Source organism: Rhinolophus hipposideros, assembly GCF_964194185.1.
Source record: "Rhinolophus hipposideros genome assembly, chromosome: 19".
Classification (NCBI taxonomy): Eukaryota; Metazoa; Chordata; class Mammalia; order Chiroptera; family Rhinolophidae; genus Rhinolophus; species Rhinolophus hipposideros.
The window spans coordinates 13,903,484-13,926,398 of record NC_138065.1 but is presented as its reverse complement, the minus strand read 5'-3'; the positions used below and the strand labels follow the sequence as shown (position 1 = coordinate 13,926,398).

Genomic DNA, 22,915 nt, shown 5'->3' with positions numbered 1-22,915 from the left:
TGTACTGTCTGGGGCCGCCTTCCTGCCACATCGGCACAGCTAGTTGTCACAGAGACTGTGTGGCCTGCAAAGCCTAAATACTTACTCTCTGGCTCTTTACAGAACAAGTTTGCCGACGCTTCGTCTATCTTAATGCCTAGATATGGATTCTACCCCTGCCCTTGTAACAGCATTTCAATATTCTCTCCTTACACAGGTCACACCTCTCTGAGGCACTGAACCCTCACATCCACAGGCTGAAAAGAGAAATCAGTCACAGACTATGCCAGAACAGAGACTCAAGCCAGGTTTAATGATCATTGTCTAGTTTTCAGAGCCCAGAGGCTCCAAGGTTTGCCAGCCTGGGTATACACACGGGGGAGGAATAGCGTCCTGGACCCGGGGAAGCCAACTTGCTTCACCAGCAGGACTACTTGGTAGTACAGAGGTAAGAACACACAGAAAAACGAATCAGTTTGGCTTTGCCTCTCTCCAGCTGGGGTGTTCCCTCTCCTGGGCCCTTCCTAGGAGACCCATAAATACAGGCAAAGATAAAAGGTCACAAATAGTCCCATGGACAGATTGTCGTACTCTGTCTCCAGGGACACCTGCTTCCTGAGAGACACGTCTGGTTTATGGGTGTGGGTGGGAAGAGGGGAAGGATGATCTCTCCGCCTTTTCTTGTAACCAGATATGGCAGTTTCCTACACAGGGTTCTTGCGAGCTTACATATGCTGAGTACCAAGTCCTCCAAGGAGAAAGCTACCTTTGGGTTCTATCACCTGAAACCATGGAAGAGGCTCATCAGTTCAGTGTCGTGGTGGATCAGCCAGGCACATCTTCCAGTCTCTCCAACTAGGGCCAAACTAGTGGAAATTGGGGGAGTTGGAGCATCAGGGCCTTTTCTTAGTCCCTAACTGGGTGGGACTTCTGAAGAAAATGGCCCTCCTGGTCCTCAAGCACGCAGCTAGAATGCCCCAGAAGGCCTGCTTCCTTTGACATTCACTTGGAAGATTTTTCAGAGCCCTACATGGCTCCTGGAGAGGATACTGCAGCATGGTGGTGACATTTTCCCAGACTCCCTTGTAAGTCTGAGGAGGGAGTCCTGGTTCTTACAGCTTCAGTAACAAAATCTTCAGAAATCTCTGGAATTTAACCAGACAACTTTTCCCTCCTGCCTGTCTCACTAGGGTAGTTAACAGGAAGAGCAACTTAAAGCTGCTTGGTCCTCTGCCAGGTTCCTTCTGGGTCCTTCATTGACCTAGCTGTACTTTTATTTCTCATAGGTACTGTTTTTAATCCAAGGAAGGTTTCTGAGGAGGCTGAAGGATGGGCTAGCCCCTCATCATCCCTTCTCCCAAGGTCCTCGACCTGTGGTTCTCCTAAGTCCAAGCTTTGCAGAGAAGTTATTCAGTACCGTGGAGATGTGGGTGAAGCTTCAGAGAGTTCAGAAATCAAAAGTCTTAAGAGTTTGTATTTGGGGAGCCTGGCGTGATCACTGTCTCTCCTAAAGTTGGGTGCATGGAGTTGTGCACATAGGTGGAGGCCATTCTGAAAATGGACATTAGTGGGACTAAAGAATCACTGTCCTGGTGGGAGGCAAGGCGCTGGTGTGCATGCATACCTATGAGCATGCGTACCTATGAGCATGCAAGTACTTGAGGGAAATGCTGCACGTCTCAACAAAACGCGGTTACTAATAAGGGATGGACAGCAGTCTTGACCTCCCAGGAGCAGACGAGGGGAAGATGTTGAGCTCCAGCCCCCTTCCCCAATCTTACTAGGCAGCAGGAGTCAGGCCCTCCTCGCAAGCAGCCCTGCCCCGCAGATAAATGATACCTCTTAGAATCTAAGGAGCAGTTCAATACACAAGATCTGGAGAACTTCCACTGGACAAGGAACTTGGTGAGAGGGGAGAGACTGAAAAAGACCAACATCAGAGAACACCTTCACCTCTGCCCTGCTCGTTCCCTTGACAAAGCTCAGAGCAGCCATCTCCCAAGACCTAGAGTCTAGTCAAAGGGAGAAGTTAAAAGGGAGCAGCCATCTCCAGACCCAAAGTATTCCGTAACCTTGGATGGAGTGGAATGTTGGGCCCATTCTTAAGTTCCTTTGGCCTGATGACCATAACTGCACAGACCTCTGGCTGAAAGGGATGGAGGTGGCAGAGCTTCCCTTCTGAAAGTTCAGTACCACTGATTGTCTCCGTTACAAGACTGCCTGGAACCTTGTGGAGAGGCAGGACTCTAAGCCACATTCCAGAATGCCATTCTAGGGCAAATAGCATCCAATTCCACCCTCCTGGATGATGGAATCCCATGCTCTGGCTTTGTGGCAGATGTGAGATCTCTGAGAGGAGCAAGGCAGCTTTGCCAACACAGAGGAGATACACACCTGGTCCTCTCCATCCCCAAGCTCAGTCTAACCCAGCTGGGACCAGAATTTCCAGGACTCTACCCTCTGCAGGGCAGCATTAGGGAAAACTCAGAATCCCACCTGAGCTTGCTAAGGAGCCTGAATGAAGAGATGGCATACGCAGAAAGCCAGGTAGGTCCAGCTGGATGCTACATAAGAGAGGCTGGTTTACCCTCCTGGTGTGAAGTGGCCCCACGTCCCTTGTCTGGCAGGCATCCATAATAGCTCTGCCTTCAGTACCCCTCACCCCAGTCTGACACACAGGTCCTGGGACCAAATGCTAGCCAAGGGTTTCGCCAACCAGAAAATTAACCAATCTGGAGTATATCCCCCATCTACAAGTTTTGTGCTGCTACCTATGCTGTGACACGGACTCCTCAGTTCATGTCGTACCCCTCTGTGCCACTGGTCCCAGGACGAGGCACAGATACCACATCTCATTAGCACTGCCATCCTGACAGGCAACAGTCCAGGCTCCTGCAAGGATCCATCCGCCCAGAGCCATCGGGAAAAAGGAAGGCATTAGTGGAAAGTGTCACAGCAGCTTTGGGGAGTGTTATTGATTGAGGTCTCAGCCTTTTCCTGACTCATTTTTCTAAAGGTCTCCAATGTCCCCAGCTGTGAAGTGTGACTTCCTGGCCAGAGAAGATACTACAGCTTTTCCCCAATGTAGCTCCTGTGGAAGCTCCCCCAACACACCTCCATCACGGGTGTGGGTGGGCAAAGATAGAAAAAAAAGTGGTTTTCTCCCTAAAATGATTTTCTCTGGAGGAGCTAGGGATGACCTCGAAAAAGTTTAGGGAATCTGCTCTTCCCCCCACCCCTTCCTCATTCTCGCCCAACTCCGACACGCCCCTCTTCCTCCACCAATGCCAGGGCTTTGGGTAGGGGTGTAACATCTGCCTGAGGATTCATATATCCATATTTGAAAATCACGGCAGCCACACCCTGCTTGGGATCTTGCCTGCTGTTGTAACCGTGACCAATTCCCTTAAGGTCAGGGGGAACCCACTCCCTTGGGCAGCCAGCCCTCTCTTCCCCTCAAATCCTTCAGGGGTGCATTACCTCTCCTGGGGCAGAATCTCCCCACCAACCCCTCCTGCTCACACCACAATGGGCGTATCAGAGAAGACCGAGCTGACTGATTCTGGATCTGACATCCTCCGCTGGCCCTTGCCTGTCGCCTCAGGCACTGGTAGGGTGTTGCCTGGCTTGAGCTTGCCGTTTTGACCCTGCCCGGGTCCACCAGGTTCCAGGAAGGCCACCCGCCGGTCAAAACCATCATCCTTGTCCCCGCCGGCCATAGGATCGTGGTTGGGTGTGGTACTAAGCATAGAAGAGCTGAGGCTGTCTCCTTGGTGGCTGGAAGGCTTCTCGACACCCCGACACCAGCAGCGACACGGGGTGAGGTACAGGTATATGAGGACCAGGACCACACTGAGGATACAGCCCACGAGGGTGGTATAGGCCGTGTTGAGGGTGTCGTGGTGTCCGTGCAAGGTGAAATTGTATACTTTCAACTCCACAGACAGTGTCTCATTGAAAGCCTCCCCCATGGCATAGCAGGTATACACACCCCCGTCCTCAACCTGCACCCCCTTGATCTGAAGACTGCCATTCTCAAACACTGTCACTGTGCTGTTGACCACCACATCGAGCACCCGTTCATTACTTGGTGTCACCCACACCTTAGTCATCCCCTGCTGCTTGGTGTCACAATGGATGGTCAAGGTCTCTCCCAGGTGGGCCTCCCAGGCGCGCTCCTTGTACTCACTGCAGTTGAGGTTGAAGACATTGTGCAGCTGCTTGGAGCTCATGCAGTACAGGTCCTCCTGAAAGTCCACGACGGAGCTCAGCTGCCGGTACTGCCAGTGTGAAAAGAGCTGGTAGAGCTCGCAGTTGCAGTGCAGAGGGTTGTTATGTAGGTACAGCCCATTCTTGAACCACGCGGGCAGCTTCTGCAGGTTGGACAACGGTAAGTTCTTCAGCCTGTTGGAGGAGAGGTCCAGGAGCGTCAGTTTGGGGAGCCCACACAGTTCCACCGGGAAGCGGGAGATGTGGTTCTGGCTCAAGTAGAGTTTCTGCAGCTGGACCACGTCCTCGAAGGCCGAGCGGTCCACCGCCATGATATGGTTATTGTAAAGCAGCAGCACCTCCAGTACCTGTAGTCCACTGAACAGGGACTCGTCCAGTGTCCGCAGCTGATTGGAGGAGAGGTCCAGGTAGCGCAGGTTGGGTACTGGGGAGAAGGCCTCAGAGGAGATGAAGTTCAGGTGGTTGTGGCTCAGCAGCAGGGAATGCAGGTGGGGCAGGCGTGTGGGGGTCCACTCGGCCCGCAGGCGGCTCAGGTTGTTGTGGCTGAGGTCTAACAGCGCGGTGTAGCTGGGCAGGGTGTGGGGCACGTTGGGCAGCTGCTGCTTGGAGCAACTGAGGATGTTGCTGGCGCACAGGCAGGCGGCAGGACAGCTAACCACCAGTCGGCCAGCTCTGGCCACCTCAAAGAGGAGCAGGAACCAGGACAGCAGCAGGAGCCGGAGGCCTCGCAGGTCACGCTGGGGTTGCATAGTGTCACTGGGGAGGGCGAGGAAGGCCACTAGGAAGCTCTGGGAGGGAGTCACCCGGGCATGTTCTGGCGGGGTAAGAAGAGTCACTGTCACTACAGGCTTGAGAAGATGAGTTTATGGTCACCAGGGCAGCTGGAGGAAAGGACTGGCCCTCGGTCTTCCTCCATCTTCCTCCCCATCACCCTGACACTCCCGCACCCCCCCCCTTTGGGCTAGAAGAGAAAGAAGTGCCGGGTAGTCCCAGGCACTGTGCAGGCAGTGGACTCAAAATACTGGGCCAGAGGAGGTGGGCACAGGGCCTGCTGGGCCGGGCCCCGGGAGTGTAGGATGGAGGCATGCCCGGGATGTCAGAAACTGTTGGTTTCACAGGGGTTGCTCGGGCCGGTTTGGAGGCGGGGTCAGCAGGGCCTTCGGGGAGCTGCTGAAGGAAGGTCAACAGGGCACCGGCTGGCTAGGGGCGTCCCAACAGGGTTCCTGGTCCCCTGGGCCTGTCGGGGCGGGCTCCCCCGGGGACCTCTGGTCACTGCACCTGCTCGGCGAAGACGTGTCTCAGCCCATGGCGGGTGCGGGCGCTCCGTCACGACCTCCCCTGGCGGCGCCTCACCGGCCGGCCTGTCGCGGCGCCCGGCTTACGCAGGGGCCCGCGCCCGGCGACATCGCCTCCCGGGGACTCGCCGAGCTCCGCTGCGCCCCCCTCCCGGCGCCGCCGCCTGAACTGCTGCGCCCCCCGGAGTCCACCGACCACGGCCGCCGCCTCCGGGGCCGCGGGTCCCGCGTGGAGTGGTGCAGGGAGACAGAGGCGCCGCGATCCCAGCGGAGGGAGCGGCGTGGGGGCAGCAGCACCGCGCGCGTGCCCGTCGCCGCTGCCGGAGCCTCGGGGCGCGTGCGCGCGCGGGGGCGGGGCGCACGTGCGTGTGTTTGTGTCGGAGGCCGGCCCGCGGCAGCGCGCAGGGTCAGTCTCTCTCGGAGTGGGTCGGGGGTCGGGACTTGGGGACCGAAACTGTAAGGAAGGGGGATGTGGCCCCTTGACTGCTCTATTACCTCTTGCATCCCCTTCCCCCCCAACCCCCGCCCACTTACCAAAACCACTCTCAGGAAAAGGGGCTCTCACTGACGTGAATTTGCTGCAACTGACTCCGGGGCAAGAAGCGTAACACGTCTTTTAATTTTACAAATTAAAGAAATCTGGCTCAGCTCCCGCCTGTCAATGTTGGCGGGAAATTTATTAGTCACCATCGGAGGTTCCTGCTCCCCTCTCTGTAGGACTATGAAGTCCCACAATTTTAGGGAAAGACTTAGGGAAGGACTTTTTGTTTTTTCAGTCTTGATGCCATTATACCACCACCCTTGAGGTACCAGTGAAGAGCACAGCTCCACAGTCTGCAAGCCAGATAGGCAGGAATGGGGGGTGGGGATAAGGAGGGGTCTTTGGTGCTTGCCCAGGTCCCAGGGATCCCACTTCTTCCGACCCCATTCAGCAATCCTCATTACGCCCCTAACACATACATACACGGGCTGCGTAGAAGCCGGGAACAGGTTTCCATTCCTGGAAACTTCAAAACCCTTTCCAGCCTGGGGAAGTCATTCAAGCCTTGGGCCTGGGCCGCTTTTTCTCTTCCTGAACCAGTGCCAGCTCATTCCCCTCCCCTTTTGGAGCAATTCCGGCATAGTTCCTCTATTACCTAATCCTCAAAATGAAGGGGTGGGGGTCTTCTTTAGGGTGGCCCTTGAAACACCAAGAAGATGTTCATAGTGTGTTGGGGGTTGGGCATGGGGTGAGGTGGATGGCAGAAGAGCCCAGACCTTACGATTCAAGACTTGAGTTTTGGGATGGTAGACCCTGAGCGAGAAATTACCTTTTTATTCTTTCTGGTTTCTTACAACAGCAAGAGCAAGACTGAAATTAATGTCTTAATACATTAGCCTGCTAAGAATTTTAAAAAGAATTTATATCTGTCACATGTTTTGCCATGAATTTAAGTGAATGCATAATCTCTTAAAGGGGTATTAGCATGTTTACCTTATACATAGTGTGCAGAGATCTTTTTCTTGTTCATCTCAGGCACCTGTGATAGAGTGGGGAGGATGTCAGAGAGGGAGAAATCCTGAAATGACATTGCATCAGTCCTCTATCGATTCATAACAAATTACCCCAAATTCAGTGGCTTCATACAATGATGTACATTTATTGTCTTTCACAGTTTCTTTTGGTCAGAGATTCAGGAGCATTTTGGCAGGACATTCTGGCTTGGAGGTGCCTTATAGGTTTCAATCACACGTCAAATGAGCTACAGTCATTGGAAGGCTTGACTGGGGCGGGAGAATCAACTTCTACAGAAACTCACTTAAGTGGCTCACTCCTGTGACTGGCTGTTAGCAGTAGGCCTTGGCTCCTCTCCATAAAGACCTCTCCACCAGACTGCTTGAGTGTCCTCACAGCATGGTAGCTGACTTCTAAGCAGAGCAAGAGATCGAAGAGAGCAATACAAACGTTACAATGACTTAGCTCTGTGAGGTCACCCCTGTTACTTCCACTTTGGTCACATGGACCAGTCCTGATTCAATATGGAAGGAGAGTAAGCAAAGGATCACGGGCAGGGACCACCTGGGAGTCTAGCTATCACATACACACATCAGCTCTGAAATCACATCTGTTTGGTCGTTTTGAAAATTTTCAAACATACACAAAAGTAGAGAAAATAATACAATGAACTCCCATATGCCCATCATCCATATTCAATAATTATCAAGGAAATTCTATCATTTTATTTTGTAAATTGTCCCTAAGAAACACATGCCCTTGCCACCTCACCCCCCCATCCCCATATCTTTCACTAACTTTCCTTAGACCCAGTGTTCCAGGCGCTTGCCCTAGATATCTCTCTCTCTCTCTCTCTCTCTCTCTCTCTCTCTCTCTCTCTCTCTCTCTCTCTCTCCCACTTCCCCTCTTTCTGCTATGTTTAAGGGATGGAAAAGAGACAGATACAAAGAAACAAGAAGGCCCCTTATGCTGGACACCAGATTTAAGTGTGGGTGTCTGTAGTTTAGAGAGGTCACCGCAGATACAGTGCTCAGTTGTCCCTCCCCCCTTTTCTCAGCTCATTCAGAGGTAACTATGCCCTTTTCAAATTTTAATGTGTATATAGTCCACCTGGGGATCTTGTTAACATGAGGGTTCTGAATCATTAGGTCTAGGGTGGGGCCTGAGATTCTGCATTTCTAACAAGCTAATAAGGTGACTCAGACGCTGGTGTTCCACAAGCCACCCTTTGAATAGCAAGGGTCTAGAGGTGTGCTGGCCGAAGCCATAGCCACTAACTCCATGTGGCTATTTAAATTAATTAAAATTAAACCACATTATGAATCATTTCCTTGGTTTCCTTAGCCACGTTTCAAATGTTCAATAGCCACATGTGACTAGCTACCCCATTGAACATAATCCCGGAAAGTTCCATTCCACTGGATGGCACTGGTATAGAGAATTAACTCATGATACCTTTCCCACAACTGCCTTTTAGACCAGAACAACTGTCTATTAATTCAAAACAAAAAGAGGACCTTGGCAGTATAAATAGCAACTATATAAATAATGAGTATTTATTTCCTTTTGCTGGAATGAATCATCAACCCAGTGTTCTTAAATACAGTTTGGAAGGTTGTTTGGTCAGCTCAGCATTTGAGCAAAAGAGGTTGGATATGTCTACCATGTTACGAGACTGGATGAATTACTTTTCTCTATACTAGAAGTATTTTTTTCTTTCTCAATAACTAGTACTGGCCATCAGAATCAGAACTGGAGAATACTGGAGGAAGATACCTATTAAGAAGCTACATTTTGACTCCTTTTTAAAGACTATGCAGCTGGCCACCATTCTTTAGGACAATGTAGTCTAATTTTCTGGGCACAGTTAGGTGTTCTTTTCTGTGATTCCATTTCACATTGTATACATATGTCCTTATAGAACTACTATTTTGTCTGTTCACATATCTGCTTCTTCATTAGGCTGCAAGCTCCTTGAGAGCAGTGATTTGCCCTAGGTCTGGCTCCTAATAGGCATTCAAAATATGTTGAATTAATTTATGATTTAATAATTGCATTACGTTAGTATGTTTATTATATGTTAGTCTCAATGGCTGGTGTAAGAATAAGGATGGAGTAGAGGAGTTGGGCTTGGAGAAGTCACAGCTGTATACTGGCTCTGTGACTTTGGGTATTTCACTTTGTTCTTTCAAATCTCGTTCCACTATCTGTAAAAAGGGAACAAGAATAGAACCTGACCTTATGTCACAGGAATATTTTGGGGGATCAATTGAACTAACAGCTGGGCAAGTGTTCTATCATTTATAAATATTACCTTTTTAAACATTGTAGTTTTCTCCATGAGAGTTAAGAGAGGCCGCTGGTCTTATTGTCAACATATATACAGTTTACCTTGTGCAATTGTCTGCCTTGTTCCCACATTCTAGGGTATTTATTGTCTGTTTGGAGCATTCATTCATATTTTCAAGCTCTTCCTCTCTGGCTTAACAATCTTTTACAATTTCAAACTATTTACAAATTTTAAATAAAAATTTAAATTAAAAAATTTTGTCAATGTTAAAAAATATTTAATTTTTTTTTTTAATTTGCATTTTCTGGAGAACCCAGTAGTGTTACTAGTATCAGCACAGTTTTTTATAGTTCGTGGGGCATCTCTAAAACGAGGGGAGTCTAAAATGAAGCTATCTGGGAGGGGTGGCAATAAAGGTGAGTCCTTTGTTAAGTATTGCTTAAAGCACTGGAATTTAAGCCCTTACCATGGGGTTGAGCCCTTTCTAAATCTAGCAGTTCACCTGTGTTTCCATTTCTGGTTTCCCCTGAAGGTGCTCAATCTGGAGGATTCCTGTTGCCACCCCCCACTCCCACCTTCAGAAGCCCTCGCTCATTTCACTGACCCTTTTAACTTGCCCTTTAGCATGCTTACCCATTATTTACTGATCAGGAGGCATATAGTTCCTCTTTTTGGACAACTGACATCTGACTTCCCTTTTGCTACTTCTTACCCTTCTCCACCTCAACCCCACACACTTTCCAGGGGCTACACTTGAGTTGCAGAAACCGCAAGGATGTGGATATTAACTAGGGAGCAGAAGAGGGATGACTGGTGTAGGTGGATGGGTGCTATAAACACCTTTCAGTGTCCTGGGCTTCTCAGGTTTGTCAAATAAATCCAAAGGCACCTTGTTTAATCTATAGCTCATGCTCATGATCAGGGTTATTATTCTGCTTCCATTGAGGTGATCATTCCTGATGGCTAAATAATGAGCACTTTCTTGACTTTTGACACCCACATATGGTCATCTCAAAATAGTCCTGCACTGAGTCATCAGATAGATGTGCGTTGGAAATATTGCTGACAAATAAATTCATGGTTCAAAATGTTATTTCAGCCTTTAGGGCTGAGGTCAGCCTGCAGCTGACCAGACCCTCCCAGAGGTGGAAGACTGGTTCTAAGGCATTGTAACAAGACAATCTTGGAGGTCGTGCCATGTGCGTCTGGAGAACCAGGAGGCCCTCCAAAAGGAGCTCAGTAAGTTTTCTCATTAAGTTTTATCATAAGTCTGAAAATACTCTCTTTTCCTGTACATGTAACCTTCTCTTTTGATTTCTAAAGGCGTTATATCTAAAATTCTAACTAATGTGAGACCTCACAGCTAATTCAAATGATATGAATCGTTGACTAGTTGGTAGTATATTTCGAAAGTTAATAATATTCCAGTTTAGGAGGAAGTCAATGCTTTTATGATTTGGGGAAGGGTTGTATATAGTTAAACTAAATATTAAGCTTATAGTTAAGGATTTTTCTTCTTTAAGGCCATTTGACTAACTCTTTAAGTTTTTACCTATTCATTTATGTTTGAAGTTTCTACTCTTCAACAACTTACTGTTCTTCCCCGGTTCTCAAGCTAATCATGTTCATTGGTCTGGTCCTTACCTACAATGAGAGAAGTTTAGACTACCAGTGCTGACAGATACGTAAGCAGTGATACCTAAGTTCATACCTGGTTCATGGCAGAGCTGAGTTAACCTGGAGAGGGAGTGTAGCTTTGTGGTTGAGAGCACTGTCTCTGGAGCCAGGCTAGTTGGGATCAAATCCTAGTTGTGCCACTCACTCACTTTGTGACTTGAGCCAGTTACTTAACCTGTAAAATGGGCATACTAAGCATACCTATGTTGTGAGGATTTAATGAGTTCATGTACCTCGCAAAGTCTCTGACACACAGTAGGTGCTCTATAAATGTGGGGAGGTAGGAGTGGACTGTGTCCTTCATCCCTGTTTAGGACATCTTTTGAATGCACCATGCCATTTCCAGGGATAGTGCAAAGCAGAGAGAACTGGGAGAAAACCGTGATCTGTGGCCTGTGCTCTCCAGGGCTTCCAGGCCCAGGTTATGGGCAGAGCAGAGTTCTAAGTGTTGTTGGTGATGAATGGGAGGCTGGGATTAGGAGGCCACAGTGAAGGCTGAGGAGTGAGATGAGCCCAGCGTGAGGAAGAGAGCAGTCAGTTCCTGTTAGCAGGAAGGGCAAGGTCCAGTTCCCCAGAACAGGCAGCAATCCTTAAAACCACGGGGACGGGAGTTCTTGCTGCACTCAGTTTGGGTCAGACCATAGCTAGAGCATCAAGTTCAGTTCTGGGCAGCTCATTTACAGTCTGGAGTACAGCCAGAGGTTGTTGACGAAGCAGTAAACAGTCCAGTAATCATACCATAATGGACTGTCTCACAAACATCTGTTATGCCCCTACGGTAGACCACTGTGTTATCTGTCTTGGGGTGAGGTTGGGTGGAGTGGAATGCAGATTTGCTGTAGAAATCGTTTCTTCTCTCTAGGACCTAGAAAGTAAGCATGTGGATTCTACTCAGTGTAACTTTCTATCAATTGCCTGGTATGTTCAGGACTCTGTGTGGGTGTATGTATGGCCTCCGTGGCCCAAAGGAAAGAGCACTGGGCTGAATATCTAGAGAGCTGGATTCTAGTCTCACCCCGATTATCAACTAGCTGAATCACTGTGGATAAGTCCCTCTAGGCCTCAGTTTTCTCATATACAAAATGGAAGTTATGATACTTGCCCTATTAAAAGTCTAAATTCCGGAGCCCCTGATCCACTGAATCAGAATTTTCATGGAAGGAGTACGGGAAGCATTTTGATCAGCAGGACAATGTTCTCCTTGTGTGGGCCTTAGGCTGCCGACCTCAGAGTCTCTAAGGAACTTGTTTCAAAAGAGGATTTCAAGGCCCACTCCAGACTTGCTTAGAACCTCTGGACATGGGGGCTTGAGAATCTGTACTTAAGGTGAGACCAGGTGATTCTTTATGCCCCAAATCTGAGAACCACTATTATAGGATTTTTCTAACGATTAAATGAGAATGTACGTGAATACTTTGGTAGCTCATATATGAAGGATGGCTTAGCAATGAGAAAATTTCACTTTGGGAGGAAGTCATAATAACTACTTCTGAAAAGTTGAGTGGCTGTGTATTAGTCAGAATGTTTGAACTGCCAAGAGTCATACCTAATAGGTTTCAGGAAGAGAGGTTTTATTCGTAGTTTATTGTAGCTAGGATGTTGCCATGTTAGCTGTGGTCACTCTAAGCCCACTACTTCCAAGACTTGGAGAATTGAAACGGTTTGAAATGGCAGAAAGAGGCTTGCAAACCAAAAGTTACCCACCTACTGTGGCTACCACCAGGATGTTTACTTCCCCAATAAGAGGCTTTGAATGAATCTAATTATCACTGTCCAATATGGAACACCTTTTTGAGCAAAATTCCTATGAAGCCCTTTCCTTTGGCCTTCTGTGTGCCCCAACCCATCCATACTTAACTTTGGTATGTGAATTAATCCCCATCTAATCATCTGTGGTTAAAGTAGCAGCGTTAGTTTTGCTCAAGATACGTAACAACTTGGGATCTGCTTTCTTTGGAAAAGTAAGGAGGGAAAAATCTAAGAGAGTAAGCAGTTTGAGGCCTCTTGGTTTGTCTAGTATACATTTTCACGAGGAAGAGGGAGTAAGCAAATGAAGCGTGGCTCTAAAATTTGGTAATATAGAGTAATATAGACTCCTTTGTGAAACCAATGGATTCCATCTTCCTAAGCACCTGGGCAGACACACATCATATTGCACACATTTCTTGGGGCTAGGGGTCTTCATAAGGTTTCTCCACGGAATCCTAGATTGAAGACCTTTGTTCTTCTGGGTCTCTAAAGGGAAGAGCTGTCCTACTGGGTAGAAGTATCAGAGAGGCAGATTTCCATTCCATGTACAGAAACATCTTCTGACATTTCAACTGCCCAATAATGGATCTTTCGCATCTTGACATAATGCATTCACCATCACAGGAAGCACTGAAGCAGGGGCTGGATGACTATTTTGCACAGATGTCCCTTCATTTGTCTGCTCATTCATTCTATCGCACACACACCCCCATTCACACATAACAAGAACTTCTGTGAGTATTTAGGAGTAGGAAAGTGAAATACAAAGATAGACACATAAGAAACTGTCTCTGTTCTCAAGTGCCATGGTTCGGTGACGGAAAAGGAGACACAGATGGTCACAATGCATGGTGGCAGGTGATATAAGAGCCCTTGTGTAAAGGGCTTAGGAAGGCAGAGAAGAGAAGGGAGCAAGTTTGTGCAGGAGTCTTATGTAGGGCCAGGGGTTGACCAGATGACCGTAATCCCTTCCAACTCTGGTATTCTGTGCAGTGCTGGGGCCGACAAGTGACTTGGGAGGGCTTTATCCACACTGCTCCAAATACAGGTACAATAGTCAGAAAACTAAACAAAAAACCCCAATGTACTTGCTATGCAAACACAGCTCCAGGACAAGTTTTCCTGCTCCCCTCGCTCCCTGCCTTCCAACCAAATGGTAGCCTCTTAGTTTGTTCTACATAGAACTTCTGGAATTGCTACTGATGCTAAAGTTCTATGTTTTGCAAAGGTTATCAAGTCACAGGTCTGACCCCTTCCTAGAGATCGTTATTTGAATGGGGCCTCATCAGTCTACTGTTTTGGCTGGAGAGGTAGGGACTGCCCGTGAGAATGTGCTGGTGAGGATGAGGAAGGGGGCAGGAAGGAGTGCAGTCAGCACGTCCTCAAACTGAGAGCCATCTCCCCAGGATTGTTCCCACAACTTTGAGGTAGGAAAGCATTTCTTCCCTCCAGGTTTTCCTCATTTTCTTTGCCTGCTTCCACAGACAGTACAGCCGTCCTCTCTCCCTCCCACCAAGGTCACCACTCAGCAGGTTTTGATAAATGTCATCTTTTTTTGAAAGTCGCCGTGGAAAAAGGCAATTTGACTGCAGTGAGGCAGAACAGGGAGCTGAACACCAGCCGCCCTTTATCGACCAGAACCCAACCCCAAGAACAAAACACAGAGGAGTGTAGCACTGCCTGGGGCTCCCGGTGATCCCACCGCCTCTCCTGGGGGACCTGTGCACTGTGCAAAAGCCTGCAGCATCTGGGTCCTAGGGTCGGGTCTCCTCCACCCTCTTTCCCTCTCCCAGCCCTTTGTCTTCTGCTACTTGTTTCCTGGCTGGCAACTAAAGGTCCCCAACAACGCTCACCACTCTGGGGGTGGGAGCCCTCTCCACCGTGGGCTGCTGATTAGTGCAGGGAATAAATAACAGCAAGCTAATTATCTCCCGATTGAGGTTTGCCTCACTAACAAGGCCAGGCTGGAGTGGTGATGCCACCGTTGATACTATTCCAAGCATGCTTCTGGGTTCAGGGAAATTTCCATGCCTTTCCAGTCTGGAGACACTTTCCCTTCGCTGATGCTCTGGAGTGGAGATGTTCCCACTCCAGCTTCACCTTGGAATTGAGAGACTGTTTGTGTCAGACCATAATGGGTGTTGGGAGCCGGCTTCTTGTAGGAGCACAGGAAGGCCTTCAGGGAGGTTTAGGGGTTGCCGAAGGTCGTGAAGAGATGGGTCCTTAGGGACCACGCTCTCTAGCACTTAGTATCCTAATTACATCTGCTACTCCAACTGCTTGAACTGAGTGGTTGCTGTCAGACCTGCAAGCAGAGGAGAAAAGTGCAGAGAGCACTGGTACAGGACCCAAGAGGGCTAGGTTCTAGTGCCACACTCCTTAGTCACGCTGGTCCTATGAAATGGGGAGGCATTTCTATGAAATGAAGGTTAGGGAAACCGTGGGCTTTGCCTACCTCTAGAAATATGACTTTATGCCTCTAACTCTGAAATTTAGACTGTGATAGGAGGAAAGCTCCCCAGGCCTCTTGGGTCCACATCTTAGGCTAAGTTTTCCTTTTCCCCATATAATTGCATTCCCTTCTTCCTTTTTGTGACTTCTCTCTCAGTCTTAAAAACTTGCCTTTCCTGGAGGAAAAAGGGGAAGAACAGCTTCTTCACAAAGATTTTAAGTTTCTAGCAGCCTGGGCTGTGCTAACTTAGAACCAGTAGTTATCAGCCTATGAAAAGCCAGGGTGTGGAGGTGACTAGTAACTGCTGCGGACCTCCTGTGTTCAGAGGAAGAAATCAACTTGCCCCCATCCTCACTCCCAGGCATTTGGCCTGTTCCCAGGCTACGGGCCCTGTCACCATTTCCACATCAACCACAGAGTCCATGGTGGGAAATTGGAGGGCTGTCTCCTTTTACTGGAGAAACTCACCTCTGCAGGGTGGGTAAGTCTTCCTATGGCAGAGGTCAGGTGTTAGATAAACTAGATGTTTTCATCGGATGAAGATGAACCCGTGAAAGAGCAAACCCAGGCCACGGTCTCCTTGGGGAAAGGGAAGGGAGAAAAGGTGAGGTTGCGATGTACTTGGGCTAAGGAGGAAACTGTCACATTTAGGATAGTGAAAGATAGGCTTTCAGCCTCTGGAAGTACCAAGTGCCTGTGACCTGGTCTGATTTGATGAGAAGAGCCCTCAGGTAGGGGTCAGAAGGTCCCTTTCAACATTATGCTTTATCACTTCTAAAGGGTAAACTTGGACAATTCATTTCCTTTCTGTATTAGTTAGGGTGAGCTAAATGATGTGACTAATAACACCCAAATCTCAGTGGTGTATCACAACAGAAGGTGACATCTCACGCACATGGCAGTCCAATGCAGATGTTTGGTTGATGGCCTTCCACGGGTGGTTCAGGGACCCAGCACTGTCCATTTTGTGGCTCTGCAAACTGCTACAGGCTTTGGAATCTTCTACTGGATCCTCTGTATTCAGTCAGCAGATGGGGGAAGAGACAGGGAACATGCAGAATTGTGTGGCAGGTTTCATGGGTCAGGTCTGGAAGTGGCATTCAATACTGTGCCCACAATCCACTGGTCAGAGCTCAGTCATATGACCACATGTGGCTGTGGGGGAGGCTGGGAAATATAGTCAAGCTATGCACCTAGGAGGTGAAAGGAAATGGTTTGGTAAACAACTAATCAGTCTCTGACATACCTGCTTAGAAATTTCATTTCTGAATTTATCAGTAGGGCAAAGGGCCTCTACTTTATCTTCTTCACAAAGTTAGCATGAATATAAAATAAGAAAACAGATTAAGAAAGAGCTTTAAAAATGCAGAATGAAGAATATACACATAGTATAATCTGCTTTTCAGATTAATTTAGAAATAACTTCAAAAACACTGGCTCTTACTCTATTGGAAATATTAATTAGAAGTGCTGTTATTAGGACAGATATCATGGGTTATGTGACAAGTGTCTGAATGACTGTGATTTCAACATGTGATAAAGATGAGTTCTTTAATAAATCCAATCATTTTAAAAGATTATAACGTGATAAAAATACAGTGAAAGACACATTGCCATTAATCTCCCTCAAATTACCCCCCGTTTCAAATACACTTATTCCATCCCTCTTGCCACTTTCTGAAGCAGTTCTGGAAGTCCTCTTTCATGAATATCTTTAGTTGTGCTGTCGTGGCTGCCTCGATGTCCTAACTTGATTCAAAACGTTTACCTTTTGTGGTCATTTTGACTTTGGGAAAGACCCAGAAGTCGCACACTACCAGATCTGGTGAAGAAGGTGGATGAGGACACACCATAATGTTTTTATTTGACAGAAATTGCTGTACCAGAAGCGATATGTGACATGAAACCTTTCCATTGTAATCAGAAAATATAGTGAATGCTGCTGCCGAGTGCCATCCAACGGAAAGACAGGGATCTTCAATATGGGAAGCTGTGCATTGAACCTTAGTAACAGAGTGTGACAAGTTTCAACTCGTTGGGTACAGTCAGTTGGGTGTGAGCTACGGTTGGGAGAAAGTGTGTTTTGAAGTGTGACATAAATCCTCTGTATCATGACAACGTTCTGTGTCACAAAACACTTCTGGTAAACGGGCAATTTCTGTCAAATAAAAACGTTACTGTGTGTCCTCCTCTCCCTTATTCACTGGTTTTGGTACCTTGCGACTTCTGGCTCTTTCCCAAAGTCAAAATGATTCATGACACTGAGGCAGCCTCGACAGCGCAATTAAAGACACGAAAGAGGACCTCCAGAGCTGCTTCAGAAAGTGGTAAGACAATGGGATAAGTGTGTTTGAAGTGAGGGGGAGTATTTTGAGGGGGATTAATGGCAATGTCTTTTTTACTGTAATACGTTTCTTTTTATTTAAATATTCACCATTTTGTTTGATCACACCTCAGATAGACTGTGCCCTTCCTCTCCCCTTTCCCTTTGATTTGGTTGGAGGATTCAGCCAGCACGGCTGATGTGGTCAGCAATCCTGGGGCCAAAATTGGGCCAGTCTAACCAGCGTATTTGGTGAGTCGGGGACAGAGAAGACGGTGTGTGTGGTTTGGAGATTGATTGCAAGTAGAGGAATGGAGAAAATAGGAAGTATATTGAGGATAAGGGGAATTGTATTTCTCATGGTTAATGAAAGGAGTTACATTTATAGAAAGGAAAGAAGCCTGTGGTATTAGATCAAAATTGGGATAATTAGTTTGAACTCATGTTTTTAACATAGGTAAATAGATGTCAATGTGTGTGTGTGTCTGTGTGTGTACGTATATATTTCTAGCTCTGTTTGCTGAAGGGTCCTAGAAGCGATGATACCCCAACAGCAGTGAGCCCACCAATCACCCAGATCGCAGCTCCTAAATACCATGTTCCACTAAAAAGAACCAGGACTGATCTGCAATGAAATAACTAGATGAGCCTAGAGCATCTTGTTGTCCTAGAAAGTAAAGAAGTGCTCAGAGAATAATAGGAACATGTCAAAAGGACACATGATCCTGCTTGAAGGGGCCCCCACAGGCCAAGTCTGGGACAAATTAGACATCAAAATAAATTTTAGTATTAGTATTTAATATGATACCTCATTAAATAAAATAGACATAAATGAGTTAATAAATAAATAAATAAATAAATAGGGAGACGGGAAGGCACTACCTTATGTTAGAATGCCAATTGATAAATACAGGGGGAAAAAGATGAAATTAGAAAATTACCATTTGGTAACCATAATAGTAATAAATGATTTAGGCAAGAATCATTGATGGGTGCAGAAACTTGTGGGTGAACGTTTGATGAGGAACATTATTGCACAATTTCAAAGTTTCTCCCCCAAAATACTTTTAGATTTAGTACACGATACTTATTAATTGACTTTACAGTGGAGAAACTTGGTTGACATCATCTTAACCAAGTGATAAAAATTAACTTCCCTGAAGCACGACAAATCATTGTGTGCCCCTTGTGGAGAGGAACTGAGCACACAATGTCACTTCTGTACCATTCCTGACAGAACACACAATCTGAATCCACTCATCAGGAAACATCAGCCAAACCCCAGTTGAGGGACATTCTACAAAGTAACAGGACTGTAATCCTCAAAAATATCAAGACCACAAAAGACAAGGAAAGACTGAGGAACTATTCCAGATTGAAGGGGACTAAAAAGACAACTGAACGGAACCTGGATTTGGTCCCAGGCGTATAAACAATGTTATTAGGACAATCAGTAAAATTTGAATAGGGTCCCGGGATTAAATGGTGGTTTTGTATCAGTGTTGGTTTCCTGACTCTGATGTTGTACTGTGGTTATGTTTCCTTGCTTTTAGGAAATACACACTGGAGTGTTAAGGGCTAATGGGGCATCACTCCTAAATGGATCAGAAATGACATATGTAGGTATATATGAGGGGGAAGCGAGGGAGGGAGGGGACATATGCACAATGAGGCAAGTAGGGTAAAATTCAAAACGTGAAACACATTGAGGAACTGAATAAAAGGTATACAGGAGTGCGTCGTACGTTTCTTGCGACTTTTCAGTAAATCTGAAATTATTTCAAAATAAAACATTTTAAAAGCTCCTAGAATGTATAGCATACAGAACATCTGTGCCTTTGGACTCAAGCAGGAGAGACAATTGGTGAGAGTTGGAAGGTAAGAGGTGAGAAGCAGTAGAGAAAGCAAACAGGGTTTGGGATAAATGACCTAGATTGGGTCCTGAGCTGGTCACCTACCATCTGGGTGATCTGGAAAAAGGCACTTCCGCTCTCTGAGCCTCCTAGACGTTAGTATGCGTCTCATAAGAGTGCCATGCGGCTTAAATAATAGTATATGTGACAGCCCTTTGTAAGTCACACAACCAGATACTGAGTCTAAATCATTCGTAGCATCTTCTTTCTTCCAGAAAACGGTAACTAATGAAGGTAAAACTGTCCCTTCAGCCGACATCCCTTTTAGTGCTTTATGCAGTTACCAACACAAGCTTGTTATTCTCAGAGAGATGACTCCCTTTATGGACTGAGAACTGAGGAGCCCCAGCACCTGGGAAGAGGGAGGGTTGATGGCAAAGCCGCCGGGGATTGCCCTGGTGCGTTTGTGTGTGTGTGTGTGTGTGTGTGTGTGTGCACCTGTGTGTGCATGCACGGGGGTCCTGGAAGCCTCAATTCTAGGCGCCTTCTCTGTGAGCAGAGACCCTGTGAGGACGGATGAATGCTGTGATAAATTCATAAACATCGGCTGGCGTGGCCTGGGTAGTCCCCTTCTAGAAGGAAACCCCTTTGCTTTTGTGCACACAGTGTAATGATACAAACCGTTCTCCGGCAACTTAGGAATCAGGGTCCTAACGCCACGTACCACAGGTGAGCTGGTAGATAGCAGCGTGCAGTAATAAAAACCATCATTCCTGTTTTATACACTTGTCAAAGCCACTCACCTCTCCAACATTCCCTCCTGTGAGCCTTAAAGCTGCAGTGACCTGTGAGGCAAACAATGCTCTCAGCATCTTTTCACAGGTCACAACAGACTATCAGTCAGAGAGATCAGGACTCTCCCAGTGGACAGGGCTAAGAAACGGCGTCAATGAGATATCAAGCCAGGACTTGAACAATGACCCCCTTCACCACAGACACTCTGATGTCATTGGCACCTCTCTCAGTCCCTTTCTTGCCCCGATGCCGTGCTGCTTCCTGTGCCCTTGGCTTCTCAGCGCTCTTCTGCCACAAGGATCCCTGCCCAGAAGTGCCCTATGCTAGGGTTCCCTCTCCAGGCTGTCTGGTCACCCCCCCCCCACATTCCATCTAGAACCACAGGGGTTTGCCTTCTTAGCCCCTGCAACTTAAGGCTGGAGCCAAGAGAGAAGAAAATGAGAATAAGAGTATCCTGCCAGTGGCCTTGGGAAGCTGGCCCCGGAATTCATTTATGTGCCTCTTTGATTCTCCGGCCCGTGCCTGTGTCATCGCAACACTAGCCTAAGGAGCAATACTTAATTCCTTCTAATTCACTTCATCCCTGTGAAGCAGCAGGGAGAAAGCTGCAGCAGTGCCAGGTTATTACTAGGTTTCCTTTACCCTACGCTCCTCTGGGATCCAGAGAGACAGACAGACAGATCGACGTCTGATAGCAGAGCCCAGCCACTCGGGAAGCAGCTGCTCCTGACCTGACAGGCTCACAGGAGAAGGGCTACTTGTGGTAGTAGTGGTGTGACCAGCGTGCATTCTGATTGGCCCCAGGTTCCCCTGTCTGTTCCAAGAGTCCTGAGAACGAGGGATCGGTTTATTGGGACATGCTGGAAGGGTCAAGGGTGATCCACTAGATTTCAATCAGTGGCTTTTGGACCTTGGAGCCAAGGCTCTGTGGTGGAACAGAACCAACACTGGTCACCTGGGAGTTGGCAGACCTACTCTCAACTGTGCTTCCAGCCAGCTGGGTGTCCTTGAGCAAATCCCTTCTCCTCCCTGGGACACAGTTTCCTCATCTGTAACATCAGGAATCAATGCTAAGGGCCCCTCTGGCCTTTATGTACTTCCGGCTATATCCTTCGGCCAGCTCTTGAGGGCTGGAGCTGGGACTGAAAAGAACTCAAGTCTGAGATTCAGGCCTTTGGATTCCTGTGCTCTGTTCACTGCTGATTCCGGGAGCGGAGGCTGTGGTGGGGTGTTTGGGGAGCAAAGGGCACTGTGCACAGCCTGGTCTCTGTTCTGCAGGGTGGGGCAACTGCCCAGGAACCCAGTAGCTGAACCCAACAGGACTTCCAGCAGTTGGTGGTGTTTTCCATGTGGTGTTGGGGGGGTGGAAAGTGGAGGCAGGAGGGAGGGGGGGCCCAACAGACCCCACAACTCTACTGGTGAGTGAAGTCTGCACCAGCAGCCCGAGAACATATGCCTGAGGGACCCTGGGACTATATCATCTCTCAATATGGAACCGGAGATAAACAGAGTGAACTAAAACAAAGCACTTGACAATAGTCAGCCAGGCCTATCCAAGCTTGTTTTCTCCCTCCGTAAAACAAGGGGCGCGGCTCAGGATACTTTGGAGGTCTCCTCCAGCCTTGACACTTTATAACTCCCAAAGTAAAAAGCCAGTTCATTAAATAATGCTGAGCTCCCCTCTTGGGGTCGGGCATAGTGGACAGTTTTCCTCCTGCCTTGGGTGCCTCCCAGCTGACCCGCTACCTGGGAGAGGGAGAGAGACTGAGAACTATCAACTCTTCCCTCCCTTCTTCCACCACTTGCCATTCCCCAAGGGTCAGAGCAACCCCTACCATCTCCCCACCCACAGGAAACCAAACCCAGCTAAGCACAGGGGCACAGAGAGGTGGGCCTGGGGCCAGCAGAAACAGCTGCCTTACGTGTCATTTTGCTGTGGGGGAGGGGGTAGCTGGACTTTTAAGGTCTCCTCTGAGACCAGAGTGGGTAACCTGAACCTCTTTCCTGCCTTTCTAATCCCCTGAGAGAGAAGACTCAGAGGGTCTGCGTGGGCCAGGTCAGGGCCAGCCAGAAGTCACGAGTCAGAGTCTGGCTGTCCAGACTCCAGGCTGGAAGGAGCTCGGCATAGGGCAGCCCCAGAGAGAAGCACAGCCCAGAGTGCCAAAGAAGGCAGCCACCAGGCCGCTTCCCCTGCAGACAGACAGAGTATTGATCCTGTGCGTGCACCCCCTCCCTCTCTCCACTTCATGGCACAGCTAATGGCCTGGAAAAAACTGGCCAGCTGTTCCCCAGCTGTGACATAATGAGCTCAGGGACGATCAATGACCGTTCTGGTCTCTAATTAGGCCAGGGAGCTGGCTGGGGTGAGAGTGCGGCCTGTTTCCTGAGGGCACCACTTCCACTCCAGTCCCCAGCTGCTGTCTGCTGGCAGCCACCTGGGCCCACGCATCTGTACCCTGGAGGAGGGGGCAGGGCCATAGAGTGGCCCTGGGGAGTCTTCTGACCCAGAGCTCCTTCTCTAGCTACAGAAGCAGGGACACCACGTTAGGTGGGCGTGGACCAGCTGGTGGGGAGAACGCAGCCTGCATGTGAAGCTTTGGACTCCCAGCTCACTGTCACATCCCCCTCTCTGCCTGGTCTGTCACTCTGTGTAGTGGCCTTCAATCCCAACCTTCCACCTCCCTGCCCCTGAGACCCTGCCCAGGACTTTCCCCAGCCTGGGGCTGCAAGGAAGAGGCTGGTAGCAAGTTTGGCTCCTAACCCAGCCTCCCTCTGCT

At 48.2% G+C, this 22,915-nt stretch overlaps 1 protein-coding gene across 1 annotated transcript; it reads right to left on the bottom strand.

Moving 5' to 3' along the window:
* Nucleotides 1–266: 266 nt before the first annotated feature.
* AMIGO1 (adhesion molecule with Ig like domain 1) lies at nucleotides 267–5,810 on the bottom strand. Its single transcript, XM_081025813.1, has 2 exons — nucleotides 5,488–5,810; nucleotides 267–5,023 (listed from the first exon to the last, which is right to left on the bottom strand). Exon 2 carries the CDS (start codon nucleotides 4,956–4,958, stop codon nucleotides 3,498–3,500), a length of 1,461 nt encoding a protein of 486 aa, XP_080881939.1. The 5' UTR covers nucleotides 4,959–5,023; nucleotides 5,488–5,810; the 3' UTR covers nucleotides 267–3,497.
* Nucleotides 5,811–22,915: the final 17,105 nt, after the last annotated feature.